Source organism: Tasmannia lanceolata, unplaced genomic scaffold, assembly GCF_043159265.1.
Source record: "Tasmannia lanceolata isolate RefF3 unplaced genomic scaffold, GAP_Taslan_0.1 ptg000015l, whole genome shotgun sequence".
Taxonomy (NCBI): Eukaryota; Viridiplantae; Streptophyta; class Magnoliopsida; order Canellales; family Winteraceae; genus Tasmannia; species Tasmannia lanceolata.
Genome location: NW_027518692.1, coordinates 33,383,712 through 33,403,344, shown reverse-complemented (window position 1 = coordinate 33,403,344; position 19,633 = coordinate 33,383,712). Strand labels below are relative to the sequence as shown.

The window sequence follows — 19,633 nt, the reverse complement described above, 5'->3', positions numbered from 1 at the left end:
ACAAATTTGGGGATAAATTTCTTCATGCATTTTATTCATTGCTATCTCCTTAAATACAAATAGGTAACTCACGAATCACTCCTATGATTACTCAACTGTTCATATCACAACTAATATAGATAATTTCAAAAGACTCCTAAACATAGAGGACTCCTACCTAACACTAACACATCTTTTAGTCCTCCCAAATGAAAAATTCGCCCTTTTAATAATTAGTAAGGCCACTCCATTTCTTTACTAGGGCCACATCTCGAATTCTGTCCTATTCATTTAATTCATTTCAGGTGGCTGCTCTCTACTTACAAGTTACAACAGCCGCGGCCAAGTGCCTTCTGCGTTGGTCCCTAGCAGATCTCCTCTAATAATTGCACAAACTCAGCTTCTCCTTTCTTGTTTAGACCCACTGCCAATGGTTATTACAGTTCCCAAAAAAGCACTTAGAAGCCAATTAAAAAAGAAAAGACAAACTGAGTTTGTGCATTTATTAAGTCATGGTATTGTCAATTTCGATAGGGTGTAACCCGTCTAGGCCACATCCAATTTCAATCAAACCAAGCCTGCTTGATCTGACTTGGTCTAGTATTTTTCAAAAAGTATTGTACAGCTCACACCATAGAACGATCCAAACCGTCCATTTGATGGGCCACAAATAAATAGGTTGTGCCCAAAAAATCACTACCATAGGATGATCCTAGCTCTCCGTTCTATAGAGAGCTGCATATTTTGTTAGAACTAACTAGAAGCAAGAGCTTCCCTTTGATAAATAGTGAAAGTATTAGTACCACCTTTTGAATTCCTCAAGTCAATCATAGGGTGTAACTTGGGCCGGGCTCAACCCGAACCCGTCTGGGTCGGCATATTTTTCCTCAGGTTAGGTTAGCATTTCCTTAGGTTGGGTTGGGTTAGGGTTAGAAAAATTTAATTTTAGGTTGGGTTAGGGTTGAGGCCTTGGGCGACCCAACCGGCCCCAACCTGAACCTCAATTCTGTTCCCTAATTGGATTGTGATTTCTTACTGTTACATTTGTTTTTTTGTATTTTTCTGTTTTTCCCTTGGCTAACCCGAACCCAACCCGACCCGATTTGAAAAAAAAAAGAATAGTTGAGAAATTTAGAGGCGGGTTGGGTTAGGGTTAGGGTTGATCATCCTCAACCTGAGGCTCTGGATGGTTGGGTGGGGTGGTTAGGGTTGAGGGAAAGCTATCTCGGGTTGGGCTGGTTGGCCTCAACCCGACCCGAGTTGCTGAAGCTGGATAAAGTTTAAACTGACTGGGTATCTCTGATCATAGATTCGGGTTTTTAAGCTAATTGGGTAACTGATGAGAGATAAGGGGTTTTAAACTAAAGTGCACAGGGGGTGCCTGCGCTATTTTTACAGAGGCAACAACTATAAAGAAAACAAAAATGCATGAAGATTTTCATAACTTCAATAATTTTTTCTCTTTCGGCTAGTGATGTTCACTATCCAAATTATTGACAATGCCAAACATCATAGACATAAATCTCAATGAAAACAAAGCCGATAAATATCCTAAATTAGATTAACACATCTTTCGCCTAAACTCAACTGACAAAAAAATGAATTTTTACGCACAGTTGTAACTATAAATTATAAAAGAAATGAGGAACCACAGGGTCAGTTGAAAATCATCGCCTTTTATGGTTCATCCCCGCATACGGTTTCAAGCAGAAACAGCAGTCTGGTTCACCCCACTTGAGTGGGTGGCTCTGCCATTCCCATTCTGACCACCCTGCCCACGACCTGAAAACTCGCCTCTGACACCATAATCACTTCTGCCGAAGCTACGCCCACCAAAATTCCCACGGTCTCTCAAACTTTCGTTCCGGAAATTGCCTCTTCTGGGAGGGAAACGCCCTCTCCCACCACTGCCGCTGCCACCACCAACTGAAGAAAACAACAGCAATGCCAGTTTTTGAGAAGTTTTTTAAGGGAAATGTTATCAGCACAACCATGTTTTGATATTTGCACAAACACATTTTCTATTATTTAAAGAGCCGTCAAAGGTCATTGCCGTTCCCAAAAAGCTCTGGCAAGCCAAATAAAAAAGAAAAGATATGCTGCAGTTGTGCAATTATAAAACCAGGGTCGTGCTGATAACATTTCCTTTTTTAAGGTTGCTCTGGTTAATGTAGATATAAATTATATAATCCATGAGCAATTTCTAGATGATAATGCTGACTGCAGTACTCGCTAGACGAGGAGCGAAGTTGGGTTAACTCTAAGAATTGAGTAGTGTGAGATTGCTGTCAAAGTTCTCTTTTTATTTTATTTTTTTATTTTTATTTTTTTGAATTATAAGTTCTCTTTTATCCTTCAAAAAAATATGGTAAGCTCTCTTTTTATTTCTGGGTTAGACAAGTACAAACTATCTGAAATGCAAATTAAGCAGAGAACATCACATTCACAAACCTTACAAAGTTAACCCAACATCACTTGCTTCTATATCAATGTCCAAAAGCTCAGATTCAATTCAGATAATTAAGCCCCAGGTTTCAACTAAAACTGAGTAATTTTATAATCAGCCAAGTCCATCACTGACAAGGCATTATCTTAAAACAGTAGAGTTTTATGCTCAGTTCCCAAGCACCCACGTACAAACCTAGTCGAGTTAGGTAGTATTCAAGTTTTGTTTTGTTGTACGTAAGCTGGGATTGAACCTCCGACCTCTAGGTTGAAGAAGCCTTGACCATTGATTGAGCTACAGGCTCAATCCCAAGTAGTATTCAAGTTGATCACCAAGTATCATAAATACTTTCAATATCATGTATTGGAATATTATAAGACACAGACAAAAGTTTAAAATTGCTAAAACTTTCACTCACCTCGAGATGTAGTTTTCTTCTCCTCAATAAAAGCTTGACGCCCTCCAATTGTGACAGATGAAGCCTGAAAAAATAACAATAGCCAAATGTTTCAAATGCAGGGAAACACAATAGAATATTGGTAGTTCAGTGCTCAGGAAAAATACAAGAATGTGGGGCTTTATAAGCAAATAAAAATAGATGGAAGAAGTTTTTAAAAAGAAGAAACATTTCTAAAGTTTTTTTGCTGCTGAACAGGCCAGGGTTGAATAGAAAAGATGCTTAACAACCAAATTCTTGGATCAACAGGCCAGCTTATTTCTGGCCACTGATCAACCTGGAAATATGTTGATAAATATCTATGCAATTGCTCACACACCCATGTTAAAAATCTACCTTGATCAAGAAGCGAATAGGAGAAAAAATCATATGCGACCAATTTGACCGATTCTCATTGATTAGAAATATATGTCTAAAATGTGGACTCAATTCTTTCTATTACTGGATCCTAATCAGGAGGGCTAATAGATCCATCTTTCAAAGGAAGGCTAAGATATTTATCAAGATGGCCTCCAATTTAAAACCAATGATAGAGTCAAAAGTATATGCAGTCACTTGGTCGACACTGAGACTAACCGCATAAGATTTGATCTTATTAACTTTTTGACCTATTTACATCTAGCCCTTCCCCAGACCCCGCAATGGCGGAGCCTAGTGCACTGGGCTACCCTTTTTTTTTTGTTTCCTTGATAAATGCAAGATATTAATTTGAATTCACAGATCAAGGGTGTCACAAGTATCATTCTCGGGAATTTCTAGGCAAGGGAAAATCTCGGGATATATTAATCTTTTTTATTTTTTTCAGGTTTATATCAGGGAAAAACGATAAATAAAATTATTTAAAAATACGTAAAAATATAAAGATTAAGAAAAAAATAAAAATTGTAAATATATAGGAAAAATATCGTGATATTATCAAATGAAAATATCACTATATTTTTAAATTATCGGGATTATTATAGGATTTGATGTTTTATCAAAATATAGCGATAAAATCGCTATATTTTGAAAATATCGGAGATATTTGTGGCATAGGCCCTAGTGAAGATAATAGGGTCATCCATGTATTGCAGGTGCAATATTGGTGCCCCACGGGCATACCCCAGGGCCTTTTTTAAAGATACTGTTCTCTGCAGCTTAGAAATAGAGAATTTCTATTACCCTGAAGATAACAGTATATTTCTTATCAAGCAAGAGCAAGACAACTTTTTAAAGTATGCCTAATTATATTTGCCTATTAGCAAATGGCAAAACATTATCAGTAAGAAACCACAAACAGACTATATTTGTCAGAAAATGAGTTGGCAAGTGCAAGGCTCATACCTCAATTGCGCTATGCATGGAGCTTGACGACTCAAATTCAACAAAGCCAAAACAGAATCCTTGTGGCTGCAAACGTAAAAGAAGAGAATATATAGTTATTATGGTTATAGTTATAATTATGGTTATAGTTATAAGAGGAATGCTAGATTCACAGGCGCTCTTGAAAAATAAGGGGCAAAGGCCACCCCTATTGGTCAAATACAATTAAATATGGTACAGAAAATTGAAATCAATAATTGTCTTTAATGGTTTTTGACCAATAGGGGCGCCCTTTGCCCCTTATTTTGCAAGGGCGCCTGTGAATCTAGCATTCCTCTAGTTATAAACTGAAAAATTGTTAAAGTGGACAAGAGTAGCAGAAGGCAATATGTGAGGAACACCTTAAGTTTTCTGACTTGAACGCCAAAAGGTTTGATGGGCCCGAATTTCTTGAACTCCTCCTCAAGTTCAGCAACTGTTGCATCCAAAGGCAAACCCCGGATATAAATGGAATGACTTTCGGCTGCAAGGAAAAGAATAGTTATCTTAGATGAGTATATTATATTTATACTTCCAAAGTCAAAACAAATTGTTAGAACCTCAGAGGAAGATAACTGTGTATCAATATGAGGAAGGGAAGATAGAAACCTTCATCGGGAAGATTGTTGCTGCTAGGAGCACGAGTCTCCGGCACAGGAGCAGGTGATGCAGACACCAGCGATCGTCTCTCGGTGTTTACAGGTGCCACCCGGAAAGTAGTAGTAGGCACATGCACTGTAGCAGATGCTTTATTCTCCTTCATACCTTTTACCTGTACGCAACCAAGGTTTAAAATTTCGGTTTCGGACAAAACCGAAAAAATTTCGGCCAAAATTTGGTAAAAAGGAAAAATAATCATTAAAATCCGAAATTTAGAAATTTAGAAATTTCAGATTTTTGGTCATTTCAGCCGAAATTCCAGCATTTTTTTTACCAATATTTCGGCAGAAGTTTCCAAAATCTGCCCTGAAACTGAAATTGGTACTTTGGGTGTCTGCCCCGGCCGAAATCCTAAATTTTGGCCGAAATTTAAAACCATGTACGCAACTCCTTCACTAAGCACAATACACAAGAAGAAACTTACATCTGCATGGAAAAAAGGTGTCCACATTAACAAATACTTACGATTGATGCATAAGACTTCTTCGGAGCATCCTCTTGTACCAAAGAAGAGGTTGACTCAGCAAGTGGTCCCACTTCATTTTGACTTGATGAGGTTAACTCAGCATGTGGTCGCACTTCATTTTGACTTGAATGAGCTGGAGTATCCACAACAACCTCTTCTTCAACAACTAACCCTTCCCCATTGTCAGATGGCTCACAAGCTTCCTCATCATTGTTAAGATCTTCTTCAGATATAGATGTTGCAGGATCAGACACGTGATGATCTGGAGCTGGAGAGTAAATAGAAATATAAGGCTAACATGGTTTCATTTCAAAGAGATTTGTTGAATAAAAACAATTAAGTAGTGGGGGGGGTGGGAAGGTTTACCAAGATCAGGGGTTAAAGGAGCTATCGGGGCACTTTCAATGCTACCATTAACCAGCAGAAAGTCGGTGTTTGTAGATTCAGTTTCATCCATGTACCTAAAGACATCATTGAAGACAAAGTAACCCTTGTCCTGTGGGGCAAGGAAGAATGATTGGGAAAATTTCCTTCTCACATTGTCCGTCCCCGTGAGGCATCCAGTTACTAGAACAATCACTCCACCCTTGTAAGAATCCTGTGCATCTGCACTCTTTATCTCTGACTTAAAGTTCTTGTGGTCCACTGAAAGAATTTTCTCATTGATGGCCTGTGACAATTAAATAAAACATTAATCACCAAAATGTGAAGTTCTATTTGAATATTCAAAAACTTATTGAATGAAAATTCATTGGATTCAATATTCAAACGATCATCAAAATGTTGAAGTCCACTTGAATGCTCTATTTTTTGTGTACTTTTTCATCCTGAATGTAACAGAACAAACAAATCAAACTTTTTTTTGACTGGTGCCAACCAAATCAAATTTCAAAACCTTACAAGCAGAAAACACAGTTTACAAAACATCAATGGCAAAGTAATGACCATAAAAATCATCCAATTACTGGAAATCATGTTAATTGATTGCTGGCAGGAAATCTGACACTTCATCATTCTTAAAGTCAAATATGATACTTAAAAGTTCAAAGGTGGGATTGCTAAAGTAAACCTAAATATATTGTGTAACAAGGAAACCCAGTCTTCAAATAACCATCATGTTGGACATGTGTGTTGACACGACACAGGTATTATGAGGAATCCACAGCTCACCTTTTTCTTTCTTCTCATATTATTTATTTATCCTAAATATGCATGTAACATCTCTTTAGTTATCTTGATATACGTTATTGTGTACCATGTTAAAAAAGATTGATATTATTTTTAAAAAACAATGAGCTCTTTCGGAAAAAACACTTGGTATGATTTACTACTATGTCTACTACATCGTATAGGAAGGTACTACTCAGACTAGTAATGTTGCTAGTCCGCCCCAAATCCCCACCATACATGTGGCATGTGTACAATGATAGGCACATTTATACACCAGGTTCATCATGAATTGTCAATGGTGCAAAAAGCTCACCAAGTACATAAACTGGCTATCAGAGCAATGGATTTTTACCTGTCAAAGGCATATTTTTAAATTTTGATTAAAAACGATACAATACGGCCGAAATGCTTATGTTTCCAACCCCACCAAAACTAATTATGTAATCGTAATGCATGTCGTAACCAAAATCATAAGTTTATTAGTGGTATACCTATACTATATCAACATATGTTATGTAAATATATTTATAAGAATTGTATGTGAAGTATAGTGTATATACAACTCAACGCAACTAAGCTTTTGTCCCAAACTAGTTGGGGTCGGCTAATGAATCCTTTATGCTCTGTTTGGTTGCTTGTTTTGGGGGGATTGTAGGAGTTTCAAATGCATGAGATCTCCCCAAAGCATGTTTGGTTGTCATTTACACCTTTGACCACTAGACAACTTCTAGACATCATTATTGGTTTTTATCCTAGGTGGCGCCTACGTGGCGGAGATGTTCCCCCCCATAATCTTCTTCCCTTTTTTCACCAAAATGGAGAAATTTGTTGGGGGAATTAGGAGAAATTCTTGTCTTATTCTTTTTCTCTCTTTCTCTCTCTTCCACCTATATTTTGATAATGACAACCTGCATCTTCCGCTAATTTCGTCGCGCAACCAAACAATACTCGCAAATCTCCCTCCTAATATTCTCTCCATCTTCCATTCTCTTCCATTCTTGTCTAATTCTCTTTGACTTATTTTTCTCCTACTCTCCCAGCCATCTACAAGCAACCAAACAGAGCATTAGAAAATTTTCATGAATTTTCTATAGGATTCATTTCATAGAAAAGTGGCAAAGTTTATGGCCGGCTGCCAACCTGACGCCAACCCTCCTCCTAAGTATGTATAAATAGTTACATGTGTGACAGAGAATCTCACTAGGTGTTCGATGTTTTAAACCATTATGGAAGGTTGTCTTGCTCATGTGGTGGTTTCTAAGTGTGTAATTATACTTAGTCTAGTATTTACTGAAGTTCAACTTAAAATTTTATCATTTGGACATGCCCCTATACCTATAGGTTTCCGTGATTTTACAAAAATTCAACTGAAATTTCCAAATAAAACTGAATGTTCCCATTTCCTAGGTGACTGAAACCAAAACCAAAACCGAAATTTAAAACCTTGGTCAGAGGAGAACCCTTGACCAGTTTGTAGGGCCCAGGTTGAAGGATACCAATTACCCTACAAATGCCAGTACATGGAGATTGGGTGTGTCACCAACACTGGTAGTATGAGTTGTAAACCAGCTTCCCTAGATTTCATTACTATTCCAATAATTGTGGGCGCAGTATCATTGCACAATTGACCAGAAGCAATCAAGGAGCAATAACGAGGGCTAATATTCATCCTAACAAACTTACTTGCATTGTTGTTACTGAAGTCATTACGCCGCTGGGTTCAGGACGGCTCAGCACGCTTGAATCCTGGTAAAATCTGTAGACTAATTCTGGCGATTCATGGAGAATATGGTAATATTGTTCAACAAAGGTATCTCCAACCTGGGAATCAACTCAACATCAATTAGACCAACAGCACAGAAATCATCACAGCTAATCAAAAAAATGATAAGAATAAAATATGGTATCTACCAGTTGGGCACCAAGAGCAGGAGAAGGAGGAGCAGGAGCAGGACTCACTGTCGGCAATGCCATCTCTGAAGTAAAACCACTACCTGTGTGATGCTCAAACCCAGATGTTTCTTGGTTTCTTAAGAAAGAAAAGGAACCATTTTAGTATCCCAAACAAAAAATACTATAATCATATCCAAAGATATCATAATCATATTGAAAAAGCAATAAAATTGAGATAGAAATCAATGAAATACAAGATGAAACCCTACCCACAGCACTAACCAATTAAGAAGCATGATTCAAGGAAACCAGAAAATACTATAAAGTATAAATTCTAAAGGGATAACTCCAAAACACTTGAAACATGAACACACAAAATACAGGGAGATGAAAAACACCATGATATCCAAACAAATATACCTAGCTAACAAAAATAAAAAAAACCCAACAAACAAATTGAACAACGATCAATGAAGAAGCACGATCTCAACTCAACCTAAAAAATACTAAAACATAAAATTATTTGAGAAAATGCCAAACAATAAAAAAAACCTAGAACCCAAAACAAAAGAGAGTAAGAAGACAATGCGACCTCAATAAAAAAAAGCCCTGACCACCCTCCTCATCCCCCCAACATAAAAATCAAAAGCACATATAACCAAAGCAATGCCAACTACAAAATACAATAAGATGCTCAGTCGAATGCAAGTGAGAAGAATGAATGAATGATGAAAAGCATAAAAAACCTGAACTACAGCAAACAGATCCAAAACAAATAAAAAAAAATCACTACCATTATCTTTATTAAGAATCTAGACTCTAGACCAGGCAGCATTGCTGGCACAAGGCCTAGGACCACGCGGGCATACTCCGATCTGGGTCAAGTAACCCGCATAGGCCAACAATCCCTCCCCCAACAAATTACAGTTTTCAACAGAACCAGGTGAGGGAGTCTACCAGCAGTAGACGATCCTAAGAACCCTAACACGATAAAACAACCCGAGAGCTGAGATTCTGAGAATAACAAAACCCTAGAAATAAAGAGCAAAGGGTGGGATGAAATCCAGGTCTGGCTCAGTTGAATGCAATAAAAAGAGTACCGTATTTGGTAAGAACAGATGAATCGCTGAGAAGAGAGAAGGAGGGGGGACGAGAATGATAAGGGCAGCCTTTATTTAAGAAATTAGAAATCCTGGTCCAACACAAAGACGTAGAGAAGCGGTCCCACACAAAGAGGTAGAGACTAGAGACCGGGTGCAAAAAGGGTGGAGACTGGAGAGTGCATGACTGGGCCCACCCATATGATCCTGACCATCTATCAAAGGAGTTATTGTGTGTTAAGAGTTATTTATTCCTCTGTTGATCGAATGTTGGGATCGCCCAAATCAGAGCGAACCAAAAGCTTACATCAAGGTGGGGCCCACAAATTAAAGATCGAAAGTTAGGGACAATTAAATCGACGGCTCAAATCAATCAAACGTGGGGTCCACCATGTTATTGTAAAATTCTTCTACATTTAGAGTAACAAAGATATGATATTTCCACCCCCTTCGCAGTACGCATTTCCCACCATAGTCCGGTCAACCAAACATGGGATTTTTATTTTGCCGTGATACTTCTAGGACCTTCTTTTTTTTTTTTTCCCACCAATCTCCTTGGATTTTTTTTCTCCCACATAAATCCCAAGAACCAAAAAAAAATCCGGCCTTTTTTACTTCAAATTTCGTTAGCAGGGGGGTGAATGAGTACTCCGGGGGGGTGTTGGGGTTGGAGAGAATATCATCGCCCTAAATCCCCATCCTCTTATTAACAACCTCTATAGATCGCAGGGTTTGGATCATACTATGGAAATGATTTCTCTCTGGGTACAACATATTTACGTCGTGGACCATCAAATGGAAGGTTTCGATCAACCCATGGTATTAATCGTACAGTAATTTTTGAAAAATACTAGATTATACAGGTTTACACCATATAAATCTCCTTATTACACTAATTTTTGAAAAATACTGGACCATACCGGTTTAAAGCATTCAAATCTCCTTATTAACATCTACGTTGTGGGGAACCCTTTGGCATCCTCGAGGAACACGGATGATCTAGGCCGTAGATTTTACATACGTGTCGACGTCTAGATTGCTCAGTCTGCCTGTGCCACCATGGACAAATGATCTAAAACCTTCATTTGCTTGGCATCGATTGAACTGAACGGGTAGGATTGTCCAATTGCCCAACCCCATGTTAATTTATTAATAAGAAAATTATGAATTTTCCCTTTTTCCTTTTTTTGGGAAATGATTTCTGCGCCCCAAATTTTGTCATGTAGTAGTATTTAAAGGGCTGTAAGAGGAATGTTACGGTTCTCAAAAAGCTCTTAAAGCCCTTTAAATACTACACGACAAACATCCGGAGAGCATGTTTATCAAAACATTGGAGCGCATGAATCATTTCCCTTTTTTTTTATTATAGTTTTTATAGAATAAATCAATAAAATTCTTCTTTAGGCTCTATTTCTAATTCTACACCCATTTTAAGTGAAAAAAATAGATGTAAAATTTATTTTACGCCCATTTTTAAATGAAAAATAGATGTAAAATTTATTTTTCTCCCATTTTATGTAGAAATAAATGGAGCCACAAGAAGATATATGGTGTCCCAAACGCTCTATTTTGTCAAAGATAATTTTGTTTTTAAACTTTTCAAATCGTCTTCCTTGCATCCTACAATAATAATGGTTAGGCTCACCTAATCAGGCAGAGTTTTGAGACGTGGCCCACCAATCCGACGATCTGGACTATCCATTCAATGGGCCCTAACATGGGGTGAAAAACACATTTGATCCAACAATCATAACCATCGAAGACTAACTTTCGTTTCGAATCCTGTTTAGAAGATTTTAGAGATAAAATTGTATTGAATCATGATTCAAGCAGTGGAAAACTTTCTTGACAACACTCCAGGAACTACTTGTATCCTTGATTAACACATTTATTTCACTGTGAGTCTCTGAATATGATATACAACTAGAAAAAACAATGCATTTAACAAGCATCAACACGCTATCAACTGAAATATCTGATACCACAAGACAGAAATGGATACATAATCTAAAGGAGCTCATGTTGGGTCAGCCAACCAGAGTAGTTCTCTCTTTCCCCCCAAGTGTCTGAATTATAGCTTCCAAGACTTTGATATCACTGTTTTTCTTAGAAATCTCCTCTTGCTTGGCGCGCAACTCTTCCATGTGCAGCTTGAACACCTCTGTATAAAAGGAAATGTGCATAGAAAGGTGAGCTTTTTATGGGTTTTACCACTAAATCATTTGAAAATCCAAATGCGTTGATTTCAAGTCCAATTTCAATATTCTCAAAACCAATGAACCAGAGCAGATTTCTGTTCTTAACCCACATCAACAATGCAGCCTTCTTTACATGTTAATATTCGAAAAAATGAAAAAATCAGCAGAGTTCAGAAAAGATTTTCAGAGGATACAAATTAAGTGAAATTAGGAAGACCTACTTGTTGTATTCTCAAGCTCTCTTGTTAGATCTTGCGCATGTAATTCAGCAGCCCGTTGTGCTGCCTCCACCTGCCGTTTTTCCAAACGGGAGCGAGCAGCTGCCGTAATTGCAGCATCAAGCTCACGTTCTAAAGTCTCCACCCTCTGTTCAAGTGCCTGCTAACAGGAAAACAGTATGTGACAAATACATAAATACATATATATGAGTAAATCAAGTGCCTGCTAACAGGGAAACAGTATGTGACAAATACGTAAATACATATATATGAGTAAATATAATATATACACATATTTCTCAAAAAAAATAAAATATACACACATATTTGATATAGTTCGGGTTTGACATATATTATGCCACTGAAACAAAGTGCAAACTCAACACGATCATGAACCCAGCATAACCGCACAAGAAATTTGGGAAAGTCAAATACTCAAGCAATTTAAAGGAAGGTTGCTGCATTATGACGGGCATCAACTTCTTGAGGAAATTTCAAGAAGGGCTCTGGATGAACTGCTCAACATCATTCAACAGCTAAGGTTCCAACAATTGACCACAAGGTTCAAGCCTACAATTCGGGTGGATTGATTATAATTATATCCTAACATCCATTAGCCAAATTACTAATGTTTATAGATAAGTCATTTAATGGTAGAAAAGATAGTGAATCATGGTTTGGAAAGTACACTTCACTAAAAAAATTTTTTTTAAAATGGTTATACTTTATTAATTCATATGATCTTTAACGTACAATTTGTGGGTCCCTAAGGACCACACTGATAGAGAAAAAAGAAGAGTTGAATGGAAAATATTTACTGAAGTTTGGAGCCTAGAATTGCAGAGTTCCACAGTATACGGAAATAAATAATTAATCCATGCAGTGTTTCTCTGCATTCCTACAATATAGATGCTCAACAGCATACATCATGGAATGATGAAACTTAATGACATTTTTCTAAGAATTTATGAGAGGAAGGGGCGTAGAACAGACCCATATGGTCTACAGAAAAACCGAAGCAAAATAAATAGATAAATAAATAAGTCGTTTCATGCACAAGCTGCTATGAAGTTAAAAAAAACCATAATGGTAACCTATCTACTAATGAACCATATAGGGTTCGGTTCAGCTTTGGCAAATGTGTATAGATTTTTTAAACATCAAGACCTAGTGACACACGAAATTTGATGATTGTATGGAAGAGCCTGACCAGATATGACCTATTTAACAAATACTGCATTAAACCCAGGACAGACAATATAAAATAATAACAGATATCACCAGACAAAAGGTTGAGCTGTATTGATTTTTTTTAAAAGCTTTTTAATATCTTACTACTTGTTTGACTTCTAAATCTTTAGCCGAAATGTAGAACAAATAGTGTTGTCCTTTTTGAAATGAATGGTCAAGCTGAGGAACGATTGGGTGACTTCTAAATGCATTTCGGGGACTACCATTGCTTCTATTATCAGGTCTTTATGGAAGTTGAGGAACAATAGGGTGTTCAATCATTGAAAGGCTGGCAGCCCCATGGTCGTTATTTTACTTTATTGTGAGGTGCCTGTCTATTTTATTGCAATCCACTCCATTATAGAGATCAGATGAAGGACTTGGCCTTCTCTTTGCCTCATGAAGCATAAACTAGAACTTCCTTTAATCTCACTCCAACATAGGGCTCACATGAAGAACTCAGCCTTCTCTTGGCTTCATAAAGTGAAAACTAGAGCTTCCTTCAACATCTCACCGTATAACAAGAGGGTTTTCCCCAACCTACTTTTCATTCCTTCCTTGTTGCACAAGTTTGAGAAATCAAGATCTTATCTCGCGTGTTGTGGATTTTATTCCATCTCATTAGAAAGAGTGACAGCAAAAAAGTCCAGTAAGTATGAGTGTCAAGTTGCTATGACAGTATCATGCGTGTATCATGTAACCATGTGTGAACTTTGCCCTTGAGCATTTGTTCATGGATTGTCCTAAATGTCATACAAAACTTTGACAATTGTTTCAGTTCTAACGAGCTATTACAAGTCATATCAGGCATACTGGGGAAAAAAACAGGGATCTTTACACAAGGTGTGTAGTCAATCAATATGAAAGAGTGCATGGCAAATTTTGAATAACAGATGAACACGAAGGCAAGCAAAGCACGGAAAGAACTCTCTTCATCCAGTGCTTTGGGGTATTTGCTGAGCTAACCCTTCGTGCTCTTGAAGTCCTCTTTCAGGCAGATTGAATCAAGTGGACGCTTTTCTGAAAGGTTTCCTAGTTCTTTTTTAAGTGCAGGCTGGGATGAGGATCCTTTGCATCTTCAGATGTTATGGTGACATCATTATTAATGACTTCAAATATTCCTATGGTGATGTTTAGTTGTTGGAACTTGGAAGCTACATGAACTGAAACCAATAGTTTTGGTTTGACTTTTATGATTTAAAATGAGAGTTATTGGTTCTAACAACATTAAACTATCTCACATTAACAAACATGTTGCATTCATTGCTTTAAGCATTTTTGTACAATCATCATCAAGAGAAAAATAAACAACCCTATCTGTGTTTAAGAGTATCATATGCAGATGTTATGCAAGGAAGACAAAAGTTAGCGTCCAAAGATTTCTCAGATCCAATCCCTTGTTGGTACATTGAACCTTTTGTCGGTGATCAATGTTTAGTAAGGAGGCTGCCTTGGAAATATAGACAACTGACATTCCTAACGGTTGTGTGCTGAGTACATTAATTTCTCAATCCCTGGTAGCTTTGTATTTTTTGAATCTTAGAATGTAACCTCTTAATAGTTAACTTCATATGCTAGCTGGACAGCCCAAGTTTTCGGTTTGCTGAAAGTGTTGTCACTTTGGGACACCACGGCACTTCATTACACATACATATGAGGTATTCTGATGATGAAATGGGCCAACACTGACACGGCAATTTAAGGTGTCTTCTTTGGACACCTGAAAATAAATAAAAATAAGCTGTATGGCACCTTTAATCAAATACTGAGCTTATAATAGATATGTGTGTATGTATATATACATTTTTTTGTGGAAAATGATCCGTCCAAATAGTGTAAAATGTTTTTCTTTGCAAATAAATAATTCATTGAATACACATTGAGTGCATCCAAACAAACCCTTAGTGTTGCACGTCATTGGATTACGAGGGATTGAATTCGAGGATGGCTTCTTTCCAACTGAAGGAGATGAAAACTTCTTTCCAACTGAAGGAGAACGATGAAGAGAATGGGCCCAACAAACCAAAAAAGTGCGACAAACAAGAAATGAGTCAAGAACATTGAAAAATGGGTCCCAGTGAACCTTACAAACAATGACACTAGATATGGGCCCTAGGTCGTTTGGATAAAAACTTTGCAGACATGAGGACTCATCATCGCCTTCAAATTTTCATCAATGATAACAAAGCAAGTTCATTGAGAATTCATTTATCAAGATGTGATGCCATTGGCAGTGATAATGATAGAAGCAAGTAAGTGGGGCAAGAATATATAGAGACTAATGGGAAGCTAGTTCAATTCACACAAATCACATTACATTAAGGGAATTTGGAGAACAAGGACAATAATACTGGAGAGATCAATGAAAGATTGGGAGACCTGGTACTGCATCACAGGATGGAGATCAATATGGATTTCAAGATCAAGATGTGTTTCAAAACACGGATGTGGGTCAAAACCGAATCGAAGAAAATCCTAGTCAACTCAGCACAACGCATTCAAGTACTTGTTTGACGAAGCTGAGTACTCGGTTGACGCGGTCATAGCTCGGGAGAGTCAAAGGAGTTTTTATTGACTCTGTAGGAAAAATGTGGAACGTGGCCAAGGGAAAAGGGAGACGGCTCGCGGGCGAGGGGGGTGATGTGAGGGAATTTTAAAACTATGAGATCAAGATCGTCACTGTGATGCATTTCAAGATAGAGATCAAGATGGATTTTAAGATCAAAATCGTAATTAGGACGGAGTTAATGATTAATACCGCAATGGATTTTGAGATCAATACCATAATCTGAATAGAGTCTAAGCTCATGCCCAAGGTAGAGATAAAAATCAGTGCAGAGATCCATGAGATCAATTTGAGGACGACAATTGATTAGTCATGAACAAGTCATTAGATTCAAGCAGCTTGAATTTGATGACAAATTCTCTCCAACAAAGTCGAATGATGAAGCGTATGGATTATGGAATACTCTGGTGTTCCACCCATCCCAATGTTCCACTTTGGACAACTTGAAAAAAAAATTAAGGAAATAAAAATTGTAAAATTGGAAGGGAAAATAGAAAAGGATGAGAATAAAAATGGCAAAAACAAAAGAAAAAGTTAATGACGTATTTTATTAGACCCTCAATTTATCAATATTATATCAAAATTTATCTAAAATCAATAAAATGTAAGTGCTATCTATATTATCCATATAAAGAGAGGTTTTTGTTATTACTACAGCCCTGCCCCCTTTGATTGGAGATGGTTTTTCAATTGAATAGGCCCTTAAGAGCATCTAAATCTCAAGATAAATGGTAAAAAAATTAAAGTACTGACAGACTGGAATAAACTAAAACAATTGGAACGAGGAGAAAAATCCAGAATATTCAGAATTGGCGAACTCAATCAGTACATTCCAGTATAGTTTCTGTTATGGTTTCCCTGCCGGAATGGAGCATCCTTGGAATTCCATCTGGAATAAAATGGAATTAAAAAATTTGTTTGTTTTTCTTTTTTCATTTGCTAACCGCCGATTGGATAGCCAGATTCAGAAAATTAGTGTACTGTTTCAACCGTGGCCCATACATGGTGGGCCTCATCACTCAACAAATGAATGGGTTCCAAACATGCAAATGGTGAAGATTGGGAAGAACCTCGAATTTAGGTAGTTGGATGACTACTAAAGGCACAATCTAGTGATACCTGGGACCTTGGAGGTTGCATGAAAAAATTATGGGATGCCCTTCTGAAATCCATGGGATCTAACAATACAATGAATCTTGAATCATGTTGAAGAGAGGGAGGTTTGAATCAGGTTATCAAACGGTTAGGGTTGCTCCCACTTGATAGCGATTTATAGGTTGGTTTACGTGTGAAAGATGGAATGAAACAGTTCTACACTGACCTAGTTGAATAACCCATAGAAGAGTCTTGAGCATCCTTTCATATGGAAGTGGTGTAGAGAGTAGAGACGCTTGGGGAGTTCTTAGAAACCCATTTTATATACTTGTAGATATAATCGTATAGAAGTACATATCAGTGTTCCAAGAATGGAGGCTGTTCTAAAGAATCTTAGGCTCCTCAGATGTTGCGATATGACACAATATACATCACACGTGTAAAGGCTTGTAGTCTGAATAGCAAAGACCCCTTCATTTTCATTTTGGGATCAACTACATTGCATTAAATAGCAAAGACACCTTCACTTTTATGTGCTTCCTTGTTGTGTTCAATTGTCTCTGTTGTCTTCCTAAGGTAGCACCAGTTAGGTACGCCCATGACATTGCAGAGAATTATCTTCGCTATGCACTATTCACTGAGTATTCAGTCTATAAATCCTCAACGAAAAATATAATAAATTGGAATAGAACAAAAAACCAATCATCTCAGACCCATTACTTCAACACCCATTTGTTGAAATCAATCAAACTTTGCGACAAGCTATCTCTTATGAGGGAAACAAAAAACAGAAAAAGGTGGAATAATGAAAGAAAAACAAATTACATAAAAACAAAACCAACCCAGATCATGGAATCAGCTTATAGGTGAAATCCAGAAAACATTCCCCAAAATCAATCAGACTCTGTAATTATATAACCCTATCTATCTGCAACTACCCATCTCTCTTATGAGAAACCCTTGAACCAAGAACACAAAAGAAGAAAAGAAAGAAAGAAAGAAAAATAAATTACATAAAAACAAAACTAACCTAGAGCATGGAATCAGCTTAAATGTAAAATCAAGAAAAAAATCCCCAAAATCAATCAGAATCTCCACTTATCTAACCCTTACTATCCCTTTACAATAAACCCATGAATCCAAACCATCAAATAAAGAGCAAATCACCAAAAATACAACCAACCCAGATCATGAAATCAGCCAATACATAAGAATTCAAATCGAACCATATAAAAAAAGATGTAAAACGAACAAATTCTAATACCTTGATTGTTCTAGCCTGTTCTGATGTGAGAGATGCCTTAGAGAATGTGTCTTCGTCCACAAAAACGGCCTTTTTCATGAGAAGCTTTTGAAGGGAGTCTAGATTGGTTCCCATCTCTGATAGATTTAAGATGGCTGTTCTCCATCTCTCACTTCCCTTCCCTGTTTCTTCCATGTCCATTCATGTAACAAGGGTTTTGATGGGGAGCCAACATTTTCTACCGGCTAGCTTTTGATGGGTGACCAAAAAGGTGTTTTCGTCATTTCGGTATGATCCATAGGACAAAAGCACTCGGGCTACTCATATTGGCACTATAAGTTTTTAATAATGGCACAAGATCAGCTTGTCTTTTCTTTTTCTAATTTACTTTTAAGAGCTTTTTGGGAACTGTAAGGAACCTTGACAGATGGTTAAATGATAAAAGACTATATGAGTCAGTGCAATTATCAAAACTTGGTAGTGCTAACATCAATGGCTAGAAAATTGTTCCATGAAATATTAGTGGGGCCAGTTGTGAGAGATGGAAAGAGAGGGATGGACTGGATAAGGTGGGAGTGGGGCTGGAAAGAGAGGGATGGACTGGATAAGGTGGGAGTGGGGCAGCATAGAAGCTCCCAAAAATCATTAAAATAAAGTTGAAGTAGGATAAATTTTGGGAAATGATATAATATGTTTTGATATTCCGGCGGAAGCTTCTTGTCTCATAGTATTTAAAGGGCTGTGAAAAACTCAAAATGTTATTACAGTCCCCGAAAAGCGCTGAAAAGACGATTAGAAAGGAGAAGACAGACCGGGACTACGGAAATATCAAAACATGACCATGCTGATATCATTTCCCTGAGGGCCCATTTGGATACCTCATGTTTTGAATTTGGATTTTGAATTGAGTTTTGAAGACAAAATGAATAGATCAGCCAGCTCATGTCGAGACATACAGAGAGGAAAGGGGATATACTTTCTACTTGAGGGGAGAGGTTGAGGTGCAAAGAGGGTGAAGCAAGCTGTCTATGGATTTCCAATTACTTATTTCCACAGCATATTTGGGAAATCTAATTTTTTTCACTGCCAATTGCTGATTTGGAAATCCTTGCAAGGATTTGATCTGAATCCAAATCACAACGTAAAAAGGCTGCAAATGTGAGAAATCCAAATCAAATTCTTCTCGGCATCCAAACGGGCCCTAAGTTTTTTCATTGTTTAGGGTGAACAAAAAATTGTAATGCCCAACCACTTCTCTTCCTCTCTTGGTTCCTTCCATCTCAGTTCTCCCCCCCCCCCCCCCCCCCCCCCTCTTCCTCACAACAGGTCCAAAGAAACTAAAACACTTGTTTTGGTATTACAATTTTCAGAGGATTTGGCATTTATTGAGTTGGGATTTAAAGGGTATCATTGAGGTTTAATTTATGGGGGTTTTCAGGTTAATCTTGCTGGTTTTATGAGCTTCAGTCGTAGGGTTTGTAAGATTGGCATTTTGTCTTATTTTGCCCGAGGAAAAAATTCTGGTTTTGTGTTTGAGATTTAAACTCACCTGGTTTTCTACCTTACAATGT

At 37.4% G+C, this 19,633-nt stretch overlaps 2 protein-coding genes across 3 annotated transcripts; both read right to left on the bottom strand.

Moving 5' to 3' along the window:
- Window positions 1-1,393: 1,393 nt before the first annotated feature.
- On the bottom strand, window positions 1,394-9,647 carry LOC143846692 (nuclear transport factor 2-like). 2 transcript variants are annotated; one of them, XM_077355196.1, is made up of 10 exons: window positions 9,513-9,647; window positions 8,431-8,548; window positions 8,203-8,340; window positions 5,716-6,019; window positions 5,349-5,617; window positions 4,833-4,995; window positions 4,586-4,707; window positions 4,206-4,271; window positions 2,844-2,907; window positions 1,394-1,905 (listed from the first exon to the last, which is right to left on the bottom strand). In XM_077355196.1, the coding sequence occupies exons 2-10, from the start codon at window positions 8,491-8,493 to the stop codon at window positions 1,682-1,684; spliced, it is 1,413 nt and encodes a 470-aa protein (XP_077211311.1). In that variant the 5' UTR covers window positions 8,494-8,548; window positions 9,513-9,647; the 3' UTR covers window positions 1,394-1,681. The 2 variants fall into 2 exon arrangements, with proteins under 2 accessions (XP_077211311.1, XP_077211310.1); XM_077355195.1 differs by lacking the exon at window positions 9,513-9,647 and adding an exon at window positions 9,206-9,494.
- A 1,729-nt stretch (window positions 9,648-11,376) lies between these two features.
- LOC143846693 (tropomyosin) lies at window positions 11,377-18,333 on the bottom strand. Its single transcript, XM_077355197.1, has 3 exons — window positions 18,084-18,333; window positions 11,932-12,088; window positions 11,377-11,673 (listed from the first exon to the last, which is right to left on the bottom strand). Exons 1-3 carry the CDS (start codon window positions 18,261-18,263, stop codon window positions 11,540-11,542), a joined length of 471 nt encoding a protein of 156 aa, XP_077211312.1. The 5' UTR covers window positions 18,264-18,333; the 3' UTR covers window positions 11,377-11,539.
- Window positions 18,334-19,633: the final 1,300 nt, after the last annotated feature.